The 15,797-nt window shown below is 36.4% G+C and overlaps 1 protein-coding gene across 1 annotated transcript in view; it reads left to right on the forward strand.

The window, feature by feature from the left end:
- Positions 1-15,797, forward strand: part of VPS13C (vacuolar protein sorting 13 homolog C) — a 100,788-nt gene that overhangs the window by 45,414 nt on the left and 39,577 nt on the right. The window contains exons 37-51 of the mRNA XM_035899526.1: positions 1,198-1,354; positions 2,100-2,179; positions 3,009-3,068; positions 4,255-4,420; positions 5,438-5,554; positions 6,093-6,196; positions 6,647-6,814; positions 7,252-7,556; positions 7,916-8,060; positions 9,465-9,621; positions 10,486-10,616; positions 11,207-11,376; positions 11,918-12,156; positions 13,675-13,904; positions 14,696-14,788. Of these exons, the coding sequence (XP_035755419.1) occupies positions 1,198-1,354; positions 2,100-2,179; positions 3,009-3,068; positions 4,255-4,420; positions 5,438-5,554; positions 6,093-6,196; positions 6,647-6,814; positions 7,252-7,556; positions 7,916-8,060; positions 9,465-9,621; positions 10,486-10,616; positions 11,207-11,376; positions 11,918-12,156; positions 13,675-13,904; positions 14,696-14,788 (2,322 nt within the window). The remainder of the gene's footprint in view (positions 1-1,197; positions 1,355-2,099; positions 2,180-3,008; positions 3,069-4,254; positions 4,421-5,437; positions 5,555-6,092; positions 6,197-6,646; positions 6,815-7,251; positions 7,557-7,915; positions 8,061-9,464; positions 9,622-10,485; positions 10,617-11,206; positions 11,377-11,917; positions 12,157-13,674; positions 13,905-14,695; positions 14,789-15,797) is intronic.

Below are 15,797 nucleotides of genomic sequence, written 5' to 3' on the forward strand. Positions count from 1 at the left end.
ACCCAGGTGCAGGACCTTGCACTTGGCCTTGTTGAACCTCATGAGGTTCACACAGGCCCACCTCTCTAGCCTGTCCAGGTCTGTCTGGATGACATCCCGTCCTGTCTCGTATTTGTCGACAAACAGCATGTAGTTATCCAACGCGTATCACCAGTACCTTTGGCAGCTTCTAACTTTCAGATTGGCTGTCTTGACTGTGAGGAATTTTTTTAATGGTAGAACTGAGACATATTACAGGTTAGCCTGTAGTGCTCCATGTTGTCCTATTTAATGTATCTTATGAGCAATCCTGTCTTGTTTAATATGGTTTCACACATGCTTCACATGGAAATTTTTACTAAGGTAGGGTCCACATTGTCTGTGGACTATATGTTGGGTGATTAATGATAAAATGCTAATTTGTTAGTGTACAAAGAATATGCCACACAATTGTGCAGACTAAGTATTGACAAACTTGATTTCTTTAAATTACTCGTGTGGCAAATTGTTAAGTTAAAGTGCTATTTTTAGTTCCTAGGAATGAAAGATAATTGCCTCATGAAATAATTGCCTTGAAATTAACATTGTTCATTAATTACTATATCTAGTTCTTCTAGTTTAATTTTCAGCTGCACTTAGAAACACAAGTTCTTTCTCATTTTCAGCATTCTAATCAGTGTAATGCTTAAAATCTTCTATAAATGAACAACTGCAATGTTGAAACATTTGTGTTCTTAATTATTATTTGTACAGCATCGGATATTCAAAGATTCACATTGTTATCTGTTCTCTACTGCCTTTCCTTCCAGACCAGTGTGGTTTGTAGTACCCATGTTTTCCATATTCAAACTCTGTATATGTAGCACTGTGTAGTGTCTAATTACGAAACTAAAGCATAGCTTGACAAGGTAAAGATACACTGCTAGACCAACAAAACTAAATTCTAGCCAAATTAATAGACTTGGGATTTTTGGTTTGTGGTTGAAGCAGTTAAGAAGTGATTGATTGCTTGGCCAAGAGGAACAGAGCTGGGGGGGGGGGGCGGGGGGGAACCTTTAACAAACTGGTGTTGTAGGTTCTCTTTGTAAAAGGCAAAATGTCTAGATTAATACTACTTTTGAATCTTAGCTGAGGAGATAATGCCTAGTTCTACTGCATGTCATGCTTCTGGACAGCTTTACAGAAATAGTGAACTTAACTTCCCTTTCCATGTTCAAGGTTGTAATAACCTTGATGAAGCAGGTTCAGAGGGAGAGATATCCATTACATATTCTGACTGTGCTACAGCTTGGAACTGAAACCAGAATTAGAAATCATGAATTGACTGCAGCAGCATATCTGAAAAAAATTATTATGATATGCACGGAAATAAATGGTAAGTCTTCTAGAAAACCGGTGTGGAGTCAGTACAGTGTGTGCAATCAGCTTTTGTAGCAAAAGCATAGCATGGTCAAAAATAACAAATGGGGGGGTGGGGGTGAAGGGTAGGAGGTTACATGTCAAATTCACTTAATGAACCTGTCCTGTGCAATTTAGATTAAATTAGTCTGTTTTAACTGATGCCAAGTTTTACTCCTGTTGCTATAGTGAGCTTGAGTTAATTAGAGTTAGTTGCCTATTTTGAGTAAGAATGGTCATTCCTGAGAAGTATTCTATCTGTTCACAGTGTTTTTATGAGTTTTTGAGTTTGTGCTTTATGATGAGTTCTGGCAGCACTGGAAATCCAGTGTGCTTTCTTGATTGGTCAGGTAACAATTCAAAGTGATTTTCAAGTAATAGCCATATAGTCAAAGTAGAAAAGTATGGTTTTGAATATAACAACCTAAATATAGGAACGCAAAAGTAATTATAGGAATGCAAATAACCTTCCAATTTTGAATCTTCTTTTAGGACGAAGATGAGTTAATTTTGTCTAGTTTAATTTAAAAAAAGTGAATACAACATTTCATGAGGTAATGCTTAAGCTGCAGCTTTGCAGTGAAAAGAGATGTTTACCTTCACTATGTCAGCAAAAAGAGTATATAATTAGCATATAATTGAGAATTAGCATGGAGGCATTCCATAGATGGAGTAAAGCTTGTGAGTGGAAATACTTTACAGGTTTCTTTCTTTATTTGCAGATTCAAAAGGAGAGCCTCTCTGCATTATTAATTCTTCAAGTGAGACAGATGAACATCTTCTGAAAATGGAATACATTAAGGTTTCATTACCCTTTAATTAAGATTATAGGGCGAGTAAAATAAGGCTTCCATACTTAGCCTGTATTAGATTTTTTTTTTAGCTTGTTTTGAAACATGTAGGATTTGTATCTAAAACTTCTGGGTCTTCCCTAAATACCTGTTTTTCAACTTACCATTTCATTTCACTCTCCGTTGCTTCCATATAGTGCTTGCTTCCTAACTCAACACAATTACTGAAATCACTGGTGAAGCCAAATGTTTGCATGCATTCTTCTCTGTGAACAATACCTATTAGTACCTTTGTGAAACTTAATAGGCGAGATTGTCTTTGCCTATGTAAGTGATAGGTGTCTCTTTGCAGGTGGTAAAACTAGCATTGGAGGAGTTATTTGTTGGTAGCTAGAGTTCTTGACCTTTTCTTTAAAAAAACAAAAAGTGCCCTTCAAAAACTGCATGAATACTTGGGAATCTGATAGGTGGTAGAACCAGTGGGCTCTTATCTATAATGACATAATTTTTGATACTAAGCATAAATTGATCCAGTTTAAATAGGTCCTGGGTAAGAGAAAATTTTGTAACTGGTCAGTTTCTTTCACAAAATATGTGCAATAAAATGTCATTGAGCAGAGCATTGCAATCACCCTGTTCTGGTTGCCTTGATCATGTGCGTTATTTAGACAACTTGTTTCTTAAGGCTTTATCACTTCCCTTTGTTTTTTCTTGCAATGGGAATAATCCTTGTGGAGGGGGTGTGTGTTAAATTCAGTTAATTCAGTTTATTCTGGTAGTGAATTTGGTTAATTCAGTAGAGACTGACTGTGTGCTTGGGCTTTTTTTTTTTTCCGTTAGGCTGATGCTGATGGACCAGATTTTGTTACTACTTACAGAAGCACCAAGCAAAACATCAATGTATGTAATGGATGTATTTAATATTTTTTTTTTAAGCTTCTCAAATAGGAACAGCCGTGTAAATTTGTTGCCCACTATTTCTCTTCTTATTGAAGAGGGGAAAAAAAACAACCCAAACAACCCAACCCAAAAACCAAAACCCTGATTCTCTCATCATTAAAGCTTACTGCTTTATGTTTAACTACTTCAAAGAGAAATCCAGGAGGAAAAAAGATGATTTAATTTTTTTTACAGAAGTGTTCAGTGTACAAATATTTTTAACTAGAAGCTGTACATTTTTAGCTAGATAAAATTTATAACGACATATTTCTAACTGAGGCCTGTAGGATGTGTTTTATTTCTAGAGTGGTAGGCTTAGCAACATGTGAAACAAAGGCCTTTTGTTTCAGAGCTTGAAAGTTCATAACAGTGAAATTGATACGTGAGGTGAAATGTCAAATAAGCTTTCTCAGAGGTCTTGTGTTCAGTTAGGCCTTTTTTTTTACTCTTCCTAAAAGCAACTATTCATGTGCAGTTTTCCATGGCTTCTGTGACTTCTGAAGAAAGCAGGTCATTTTGCCTTTAAAATGTTTCCTTTAAAGTAGTAGTGGTGGGTGGACATTGCTTCTTTACAGCCATATGTGGCATTTGAAGTGGCTGGACTACTTCAGAGTCAAGAAAGCTGCCATCCCTTAACGTGTCAGTAAAACCAGCATTTACCAAGAATTGCTTCAAACTAGGAAAAGATGGCTAGCTGATACTAGGTTTCACTAAGTGATAGTGTGTAGTTGCTATTCGCATGCTTTCTGTTCTGATTGCAAACTTTTAATCTTGTTGTTTTGTTGTATCCTACCTACTAAAATATCTCTATACATGGTTCTGAGGATGTCAGCCAAAGTGCTCAATAGTCCCAGTGAAACGCAGCAGAACTAAGAGCTTACTGAAAAAGCATAACCACACGAAGCATCAATTTTTAGATTGGCACAGTTCCTCTGTAGCTGTCTTAAGCTTTCCTTCCATAGCTCCCTCATCTGTTCTGGAGTTTGTCTGGTGTTAAGTTGAAGGAGATAGAAGGGTGAGATACTTGTGAAATTGAGCAAGATGCTTTTTTTTTTTTTCCTCGATTCTGTGACAGCAACTCTGAGTTGTTCTGTAATAGACTGCTGCTAAATAACAATGTTACTTTATCTCCTTGCCCTCATTTCAGGTCATCTTTTCATGTTTGGATATAGTACTTCACACAGAGGCTTTGCTTTCTATCATGAGTTTTCTCACATTCAGCGTTCCATCGGGTTGTCCTCCCAGTACTGATAAAGCATCAGACCACAAACCTCAAATAAAAGAACAAGAAAAAGGAAGTGGTCCCCGACCAGGTAATGTGGTATTAGAAAGACCATACTTTTGTTGCTTAATGGCATCTAGCTTTTGGATTCAAAGGGCACCATTCCAGGTGACAGCATTGCAGTCTATTTGGTGGAAAACCAAGGTATGCACAACTGTATGTGGGGAGAAAATAATCTCATTTTTAAAAGGCCAGCTGTTTTTGCTGTTGCTTAATTTTACAAATTCTCCTTATTCAGTGTAACTCTTTCCTAGGTAGTGGTCTGACTTCTATTATGAAAGTAGAATAAATCATGTTTCAGTGAACAGTACCAAAACCTTTCCAAAGCATCAGTGTCAAGACTTTGTTGCTTTCCAATCTGAAGGCTATGAAGAGTGCTTACATTGCTGAAAAGAAACATTCTTGAGCCCTGGGGAAGTGAAGAGAAAATCTGAACTGAAGGGTGTTGTGCTTATCTTAATAACTGGTATCTGTAACCCTGAAATCGTAGGAGTTTCTGTATGGAAGCTCCTTAAGAAGGTTTTGTCAGGTCCCATGTGGTTGATTCTTGTGTTTGTAGTCTTGTTTGGGAAATTCAGGGTTTTATAATCCTAAATCTATTGGGATTGAGATTACAGTGGCTGGCTGTTACATTCTGTGTTCTGCAGGCACCTTCAATTTTGCTGCACAAACTTTTTTCACCTAATATGCCTAAATTGGCCTTGCTGCTCTATACAAAAAGGAACGTTTCTCATATGAGTGTTTCAAATCATGAAATGTACACTGTATTCAGTATACTGTTGCATGAAAATTAGATATTAATGAGGAGAAGCATCATCATCTTGATTGCTGTTTGTCTGTGTTAGTGACTGTTCTTGTGCCAGAAGAAAACTGTTAATAAAAGACTTATTTCACTTCTTGGCTAATAAGTAGCAGTAACTTTGAGGGAATAACTGCAGGTTACTTTTTGAATAGTTCATATAGATACAAAACAAATAATCTAATGTTTTTTTTTAAAAAAACCTGATTTACAATGAATTCTTGTATGTTTCTTATGTTTCCTATCCAGTGTCCAGTAACGCAGCCCACGATGATATCTGTGAATTAAAACTCACTGCAAAACTAAGTACATTCAGTATTACAGTGTGTGATCAGATCTGTAAAATTGCAGACATTAGAATACAAGGTAAGGTTTTTTATTTAAATATCAGGTTAGTTGGGTGTGGCAATAAATGTGTTATTCTCCTCCGTTCATTCACTTCTGAAAGGCTAGTGTGTGCACTGCAGAAGTCTCCAATATATGTTTGAATACATTTTGATTGTATGATATCATTGCAGTTAAGTATTTTAATAGCCAAAATGCCTGCAAGGGAAGAAAAGGTTTGACTCAGAAATTAATTGCTGCCTTTTTCTAAGTGGAGTAAAATTAAAAGAAATGAAGGTGCTATGTTATTTATGACACGAGATTCCATTTCTTAATAGATAGATCCTAGATAGCGCTGGGAATTTTTACTGTAGTCCTAGAATCAATTTATGTTGGCAAATTTGTCATGTGTAGTAAGTTCATGGCTTCTGTCTTGGGCTTAGCATTGGTTGTTACATAGTAGAATGCTGGATTTTAAGTTATTCTTTATATTCAGTAATAAATCTTCTTTTTAAAAAAGTGTTAACTTAATAAATGGACTTAAACAAATTGCTATCTTCTTCCTTTTGTCTCAAATCAGGAATGGATGCATCTGTAGCTATGAAAACTAAAAAGATTAAAGTGTTCTCCAGACTTGAGGACATTGTAATTACAAATGTTGACCCCAAAACAATCCATAAAAAGGTGATGTGTTGTGCAGATTGTAAACAAACAGAAAGACTGAGTTCTTTAAGTTAATGACAGCATGGTAGTTGATTTGCTGTGTTATATAATAAGTATGATGTGATGTACCAAATATTAAGCAAAATTTCATTGGTTAATTTCCTTTATCTTGGGAAGCAAAACATGCTTCCATTCAATATTTAATTCTTTTTAATCATGTTTGCATTGATGTGTCTAGTTTGGAGTAGCATGGGTTAAATATAAAATTGATTATAGATAACCAAGTGAGGAGAGACATACCATAAAATAGCTAATTCAGTTTCCTTTTGTGCCTAGCATACGTGTGTCCAAGTATTGCTGATAAGTTGCAGTTGAATGTTTTGTGGAAATATTTCTTGTTTGATAACTTAAGCAATAATTCTATCAGATTACTGCCTTGGGAGTATTAACTATATGGACTTAATCTTCTAGGCTGTCTCCATAATGGGAGATGAAGTGTTTAGATTTCACATGTCACTTTATCCAGATGCCACTGCAGGGGAAGCCTACGCTGATATGTCAAGGGTGGATGGTAAAATGTCTCTGAAAGTGGGCTGCATCCAAATAATTTACCTACATAAATTCTTTATGTCTCTCCTGGTAAGACATTAGTTTCAGTTCTTTTCTTGACATTAAAAGTTTTTTAATAAAATAAAATGCAACTAGCTCTGTGTGACCTGTGCCTTACAGTGAGCTGATATACAAGCATATAGAAGTGTTTTGCTGAAGAAGTGTCGCTTAAGTTGCACTGCTTTATAGAAGAATCACAAATAAGGAGAAGGATGACAAAACAAGCAATGAATTGAGCTGATAGCTTTAATAATATCTTAAAAATTAAATAGGTAATCGATGTATTAGCTTGTTCATGCTTTCAACCTTTTTCTCTTTTGAAACTTGCGTGGTTGAAATAGAAGTTTCATATTTCTGCCACAGTTGTACTATTTTTCTTAACTTTACGTTTTGTCTGGGGCTTGCCTTTTTGCAAGGCTTTCTTGGTCTCAGAGAACTCATACTTATTTTTCATTACCTGTCAACAGAACTTCCTAAACAATTTCCAAACGGCACAAGAAGCCCTGACTGCAGTCACTGCCCAGGCAGCAGAAATGGCTGCTTCCAGCATGAAAGACTTTGCTAAAAAGAGCTTCCGCCTCTTAATGTATGTCAACTTGAAAGCTCCGGTTATAGTTGTTCCTGAATCTTCAACTTCAAATAACGCTTTGGTAGCTGATCTTGGATTAATCAGAGTTCAGAATGAATTCAAGCTGGTGTCTTCAGATGAATCTTCTCTTCCTCCAGTCATTGACAACATGGATGTGCAGCTAACTCATTTGAAATTATCAAGGTATACGTGGAGTTTTCTTCTGAGTTCATAGGTGTTTATAAAGAAAACTGGTCCATGTTCTGTTATTTAAAGATGATAAGTGACGAAAACATACTAAAACAAAATTACTCCCCCACCCCTCCAACTAAGTTTAGGAGTGCATTTACACAGGGACACATGTCCACAATCTCTAAAACTTCTTGGAAAGACAAGAAAGTAACTGAGTTCAGTGCATATGTGGGCATAAGTCCATGAAACCACACATTATTATTAATTTAAAAATAAGTATACCCATACTTCTGCTAGATTAGTCTGATATTATTTGAGATTCTCCAACTCTAAATATTTTTTTCCTCTGCTGCTTCCACTGTCTCTTGTAGGTGTGTTATATCTGCAGATTCTCAACCAGATTCTGAAATTCTGTGTCCTGTGAGTTTGACTTTACTGGTCCAGAGAAATTTAGCAGCAACTTGGTATCATAAAACCCCAACAATTAGTATCAAAGGAGACCTAAAACCAATGCAGGTAATATGGCAAATCAGAGCTACATCAAAAGTTACATATATTCTCAGAATAGTACTTAGACTAGTTAAGGAGCTTGTAAACTCATTGCAATTTGTATTCTTTACAGGATGTTAAAAGACTTCCAGTTTGACTGTCCAGTTTATAGATCTGTTAGTTTTGATATCATATAGTAAAGAGTTTAGATGTAGCTTACGGAAGCAGTCTGTTTGCAGTGGTGTCCAGCGACAGGACTAGGGGCAATGGATGCAAACTGAAACACGAGAGGTTTCAGTTGAATATGAGGAAGAACTTCTTCACTCTGAGGGTGGCAGAGCACTGGAACAGGCTGCCCAGGGAGGTTGTGGAGTCTCCTTCTCTGGAGATATTCAAAGCCCGCCTGGATGAAGTCCTGTGTAGCATGCTCTAGGTGTGCCTGCTTTAGCAGGGGGGTTGGACTAGATGATCTCCTGAGGTCCCTTCCAACCCTTACGATTCTGTGATTCTGTGATTTTATTTTTCTGGGCGTCTGTTGGAGCTATTCTTTGATGCAACAGTCAGTGAAGTCATTGAGGTTATTTGTTGAGTTAGCATTTAAAATCTAGATTTAAGATTTAAAACAGTTTAATCTGTAATATTCAGGTTATTTGAGTGTCTAGTAAACTTACTAGAAATTAAAAGGGTAGATGTCGATCTCTAATATACAGTAGTTCAAAATTATGGTTGATATCTTTGCAAAGGGAGGGCTTTACTTTCTCTTTTCCTACATTAGCCATATGGATTTAAGTGGGTTAAAAACAGACTGGGGGACCTTTTAGTTGTTCGTGAGCCCTATTTCATTCCTGTATCTGTGCTGTGGCCAAATGTAGCACTGTTGAATCACAGAGGAATAAGATTCTAAAGGAGTACCGGGGGGGGGGGAAGGTAGAAAAAAAATATTCTAACACTGTATTATGGGCTAAGTGATTGCACTTTGTCACTTATTACATATTTTTTTCATGATCATGTTGTGTTATATTTGGATTCAGATTCATTAACTTTTTAAAGGCCTACTGAATGACAGTTGCTTTAGTGTATACAATGTAAATCTTTGCTTTAATGTTATCTGGTTATGTTTCTGGATTACTGAATTGTTAAGAAGTGCTTGTGATCATCAAAGAGCCTTTACAGGACTAGAAAGTGTTTGTCATATGGAGTGTTAGTTCTTGTGGTAACACCTGTTCATAACAGGAGAAATGATATTTTGGGATATATGGGCAAATTATTTAGGGTGTTTTGACCAGGATCATTTTGACTAGACAGCTTGTTTATGGTGAAAGCAGCATGTTGTTTCTTATCAACATTTGTGTACTGTTGATAAAGATAGGGTTCTTTGTTGGAAAGAAATACTGTCACCAAAAATGAAGTTGTGGGTTTATCACTTTACAGATTGCACTCAGTGAAGATGATCTAACTGTTGTCATGAAAATTTTACTTGAAAACCTTGGAGGGACTTCTTCCCAGCCAAATACTGTGCAAGAGAATATTGAAGACATGCAGATACTTAAAAAAGGGGAAGTTCCAAATGCTTCTCATTTGTGTGAGGGTATGTTCAATTCAAAGGCTGAATACATTTAGGCAGAGAGCTGTTTGCAAATTCAAACACTGTATTTATATGAAGAGCTTAAATGTGCATAAATACTTTTTTTTAATTGTTACGTATGTATCGTGTACATGAAAACTTATTTATAAGGATGTATGCACATACATGGAGTGTGAGCTGTTGATGGTCAAAAGTTGTAGCATGTTTTTTGCAATTCATCTTTTATAGGATGGTATTGTTCAGTCTATATCAATGACTCTTATAAGTTGCAGGTGGTTTAAAAAAGAGAAAGAGCCAAACCAACTACCTCAGAATGTTAATGCACAATTGTAACAATTGAGAATATTATTAGTATTCAAATAGCGTGTTAATGTAAACAGTGTATGTCTCTGGATGAAATACTGTTAATGCTTTGCTGAAATTTTTTTTTGTTCAAAACTTAACATTCTCAATGTGAAAAAATTACTGTTCAACAAATAGTTGAATTGCTGTACTGTGAGAAAAAACTGGAAGGAAAGTAGTGCAAACTCCTTGACCAGTGTTGGTACTTCCTGTAGTTCTTCACTAAAATGTATTAAGAACCGCAGTAATTGAATGAGAGCTTTTTTAAGGTTCTTAAACCACTATGTGCTAGGTAGTTTTAGCATGCCTTGAGTAGAACACAGTGATATTGAGTATATGAAAGTGTGAATTTTTCTGAGTAGTCTTCTGGATTTAGAGCTTTTCTTCTTTTTGTGACTTTCTGGTCTTAATTCAAAAAAAACCAAAACCAAACCAAAAATACCCCAAAAAACCTCAAAACCCAGAAAACCACACCCAAGCCCAGTGTTCTAAAGAAGTGTAAAAATGTTTTCTTTTCACTGACAGGTTCTCTTCCTGCTTTTGGACAAAAAAATGTTTCTACAGTTCAGTCTTCTGCGGAAAGTTATACAACGCTTAAATTTGACTTTAATTTTGAGTCGCTTTCAGTAGCTCTCTACAATAGCAATAAGAATCAGGTTTGTGATGAAGCTTTTACCATACAGATGGGGTGGGGAATGTAGGCTTCTCACATGGACAGAACTCAGAATAGTAAACCGAAGAGTTTCATTGGTTGTGTTGTCTTTGTAATGCTTGCCTTATGGATTTTATGTAATTTATCCTGCAACTTTGAAGTTTTAAGGGCAGAGAATGTCCTTAACATGAAGGACATAAGTGCATTTATAAAAATCACACTAAAAAACCCACAAAAAAACAACCAACCAAAACAAACCACCATTTGATTTGGTCATTCAAGCCTTGATTCCAGTTACCCAAAATAAACATGAAGATTTGAAAAGCAGGAATCGCTAGCCTAGACGATGCTAGTTCTATAGGAAAGCCTATATAGTTAGTAGGAGGATCCAAGGTGTACATGGCCCATACTTCCCTCTTGCATATCCCTGAGTGTGAGCAGTAATGAACATCCTTCCTGTGCTGAAAACAGAACAGAGGGATGTGCAATGTTGCCTTCAATTAATGGATCAAAATGTACGTGGCTAGCAGCAAGGAAAACATGCTCATTACTTTGTTCTGTGATAAACTAGTCCTACTATTTCTCATTATATAGAAGTCTCTGCTTTCGCTGCATAGTGACAAATTACGCCTTGGTGAACTCCGACTGCATCTCATGGCATCATCAGGGAATATGTTTTCAGACGGCTCAATGGATATTAATGTTAAACTCAAGGCATGTACCCTGGATGATCTCAGAGAAGGAATTCAGAATGTAACTGCAAGGTAAATTTGAGTGCAATAGAAATGAAAAAACTCGGTGCAACTTGTGAGGAAGACTGTTCCCTTGTTCTGTACTGTGCTTCACATGGGATATATAAAACTTAGTAGGGTTGTCAGTTGTTGCCTGTCATACTGTGCACTAAAGCAATGAATGATGTAATTTTAATAAGGAAGCTTTTTTCTTTTATATGTTGATTTCCCAGGTTATCCAAAACAAACAAACAAACCTGGGAGGCTTGAGTATTACAGTAAACTGTGTAGAACAACTGAATAGAGAGCAACCGGCCTCAGCTAGAGAGTTCTATGCGCTGAAACTTAGTCTGATTGTTACATGACCTATACATAGTTCCAAAACTGCAGCACAAAAATCTTAAATTTAAATTACTCTTCTGTTGGAGAAGTCTGTACCCTCTTATTTCTGGAGGAAACACTGATTCTTTATGTTGTTATTCTTATTTATAAATGACACTACTTACCCATCCTTGTTTTTCTAGATCTATGTATTACGATGTTTGAGATATTTCTTAATAAACTTGTTTTCCAGAATGATAGACAAGAAAGATGACACAAATGACAGTTCTATGATAGATATAAGCTACAAGCAGGATAAAAATGGAACTGCAGTAGTTGCTGTCCTTGACAAGCTGTATGTATGTGCCAGTATGGAGTTTTTGTTGGCAGTAGCAGATTTTTTCATTAACTCAATGCCGGCATCCTCAACTGAAAGATCTGCACAGTTCCAATTAAAGTGCGTTGCTTCTGGGAAATCCAAGCCAGAAACAGGTCTGTAAAACTGGTTTCCACTCCCCACCTCTACTCCCCTCCTTTACAGACTTCATACTGAAAATAAATAATCCAAAAGTTTTTCAAGATGCTATCTTGCTGTCAGAATTAAGAAATGAGTTTATTCTTCACAATGTGTAAATTGGCCACTGATACCACAGATTGTTCTAAGCAGTAGTAGTTCTAAAACTGCTGTGTTAAGTAGTGGAGTTGTGCTCTCCAGCAGAGCTAAATGTTGAAAATCACTCAGGCTAACCAGGATTTTTATACAAAGGAAGCATCCTTAGGTAAAAAGAGCCATGTGGATAGAAGTTAAGGAAGTAAAAAGAACAACTTACCCTTTAAAGGTGGGTGGTGAAGAATGTCTTACCCTTACCTCTGCAAGTTGTGTATTTTAGAACTGTGGGTTAGAATTTCAGTTCAGTTACAGAAAATGGTTTTTTATGAACAGCTTTCCTCTTTTTGGTTGAAGACTGAAGATAAGGCATGATGAAACAAGGGCAAGAAAAACTGCTTCTGAAGGTTGTATGTAGGTTGTGGGTTTTTTGGGTTGTTTTTTTGGTTTGTTTTTTTTTTGGTTGGTTTTAAGTGATTGCTAAGCTTGCCTGAGTTGTGGTCAGACCTAATCTGTGAGTTGTGTTTAGCTGATTCCCTTTCTTTTGGGGAACTTGGCAGAGTGCTAGGTGTGAGCTTTAGGTCTTTTGAAGTGCCCTAGTGATGTCAGCAATTTACTTGCTTTCCTCTTCCCTTGTTGGAGATACGCACAAGTCCTGTGATGAGGGAGGGGATGCTATACACTCCAGAAAAATGGCACTTGCCGAGAATGCTCAGGACTACCCAAACATGTTGCTGGCTGCAACCCATGATGCCTAGCTTGCTTTGCTTTTCCTGTAGTGCACTGAGCCTCAACTTGGCAGCTGTTCCATTGCATAGGTGTGTTATTCCGGTAGTTCCAACAAGTGGTAGGCATGAGTAAGCCATATAATGAGTCCTAGTGTGTACACACCACTATACTACCTATCACTGAGAACCAAAGTGACTTGATCCATCACTAGGTTGGAGAGTCTGGCTTTTAACTGAGAACAAATGTAATACGGTTTGCTCCTTCTGCTTGGAGACTGAGTGGATATTCAGACAAGAAATTGTATGTTGCTAATTTGGTTTCCATTAGTAAATATTCATGCTGAAGAAGTTAGTTACTTTAGGTATTGAGTCAGAAGATAATCGTTTCCAACTTGGCTTTTTAGAGCCAGTGCTTAGGTTGACTACAGTGTATAGAGCTAACGCTCTCTTTTTACGCTATCAAAACAAACAAATTCTTCAAAATAAAACTTCTGCCCAGTTTGCTGCTGATATTCAATTTCATTTTGATCTTCCTGTAAAATGTGAGACGACATTTGTTAAATTTGTACCTCTAAAATTAGGTAGCAGTTTTTATGCATGGTTTTAGGAATTATGTACACAGTAATACTTTCAATCCTTTTATATTCAAGGTTTTCTTTTTACTTATTTTCATAGAAATGTCCATACGGCCAAATATGACAGTAAAAGCTGTGATCATGGATCCAGAAATCGTATTTGTTGCTAATTTGACTGATGCTGATGCCCCCGCCTTAAAAGTTTGCTTCCAGTGTGACTTTTCCCTGACATCTGGAAAGCTTGCACAAAGGACGACTGCTCAAGTGCAAGGCTTCAAAGTATTAGCCTGTGCCTTTCTCAAAGACAAACAAGACAAGAGTGTTACTACAGTAAGATAACTTGTTTTTTGTAATGAAAAAAGTAATGACATGTTGAAAGGTGTGTCCTTTTAGTTGGCATATTCATAGCACTCAGAAAGTTAGGTTTTCCTATCATTGGTTATTATGAAGGTAGGAAGGGACTGTGCATCTGTGGTATGCCATTTAAAGGTGAATCTTTTAGCAGTAGGTGCAAGACTTCGCTACACAGAGCTCTGCCTAAAACCTGTGTAGTGCATCTGTAAATTAAAATTTCTTAATGAAGAAATTGTATGAGGGATTTTGAAAACTAAGAATACCTCCCTGCAACTTTGTTTACTGCCTGTCAGTTTATTTGTTGCAGTAGAATATGCTAATCAGCATGTTGTCTGGAACTTCATCTACTCATTCCTGGCAGGGAGCATTGAGCCACAAAGTTGGCCTGGGTGGTTCATCTTGTACATGGTATCTTTCCTTATACATTTCTTAAGGATTCAGGGATTTTTTTTTTTTGGATTATACCATCAGTCTATCTGTGTGTTGCACTTTTGTTTTGTCTGGTTTTTAAGCCTTATGTAAAAGCTTATATTTCACTAATTTTTAACCTTCCAGTAAAGAATTGCACTTGTACAAATTTGTATGCTGGAATGAAGCACAGTAGTAACACTATGGAAAAAATGCTGTTAGTCTGAAACCTGTTGTTATTTTATGGGACCAGCATCCCTTTGGCCTATGGGATTAAAAAATATAAGACCATTTGAAAAGCTTAAATGCCGGCAGTTACCTTAATACTCAAATTTATATTTTTTTTTTTTTTCACTCAGGTGTTACGGCCGTGTTCTTTGGTCATGGAAAATATGATGCATGTTTCAGGGTTACAAACTGTGGTAGTAACAATAGAAGAACTTACTATAAAGGTAAGATTATTAAAAGTGTCTTTGAAAGAACAAGTGTGTTTCTCAAGTTGTAGCTTGGTGGTTTTTTATTTTACATATTGCTATTTAAAATTTCCATTTTCCTCATTAGGCTAATTGCAGAAACGGGCATGTATCCTGCATTTATCCTTTTTGGAGTTGCTCTGTATTGGAAAAAAATCATTACATGTTACTTGTATTGGCAATCTCTTGGCAAAAAAGGACTAATTTGAATACTTCAGATACTAGGATTCTTCCTAACAGTTTCCTCCAAATTTATGAAACAACCCTTCTCCTGCTGCCACCACCACTATTTTTCTCTTCAGAGAGACTTATAAGCAGGAGTGCACACACAAGTGTATGTAAACTAGTCTGTTAATTTGATTTCCAGAATGATATACAATGTGATACAAAATATACCTTGTTCCTAATAAGTAAATTAATGAATGTGTCTATAGTAAAGGTCTTTCTGAATGTAATTTGCTAATTCTCATATAAAAAGTTCACAGATTTGCATTTGTGATCTGGAAAGGTGGTCAGTGGTGAAGTCTTAAACTGTAAGCAGTAGTACGTTGTTTCTAAAGCATAAAGCTTTTGACAGCTGTACTGTACTGCTAATTGTAATGGTGGTGTACATAAGTCTGCAAACATGTGGGTTTGAACACCATGAAGATCTTAAAAATAAATTCACATTTTCCAGTGTAGTAGGGAAAAGGTTGATATTGACTGCTGTTATGGGAGTACCGCGTATCAGTAAAAGTGAAATTGCAATCGGAGAATTTTTTTCTTGACCCTGTGGGATTGTGAGGGTAGAATTGGGAAAATTTTTAGGAAAGGAAAGTAAGAGGAGGTCCATGAATGGATTCTGTTTCTTAATCTTGGAATTTAAGTTGCATCTCTAATAAGGGCTCTTAATTCTGTGTTCCTGTATGAAGAGCCCAAGAGTTATTTGCTATTTCCTTTTATCATATATTTTGCATGTTAATCAGTTCTAAAAAGTTTTGACCTATAA

The sequence above is a fragment of the Egretta garzetta genome, unplaced genomic scaffold, assembly GCF_000687185.1.
Source record: "Egretta garzetta isolate BGI_Z169 unplaced genomic scaffold, ASM68718v1 scaffold287, whole genome shotgun sequence".
NCBI lineage: Eukaryota > Metazoa > Chordata > Aves > Pelecaniformes > Ardeidae > Egretta > Egretta garzetta.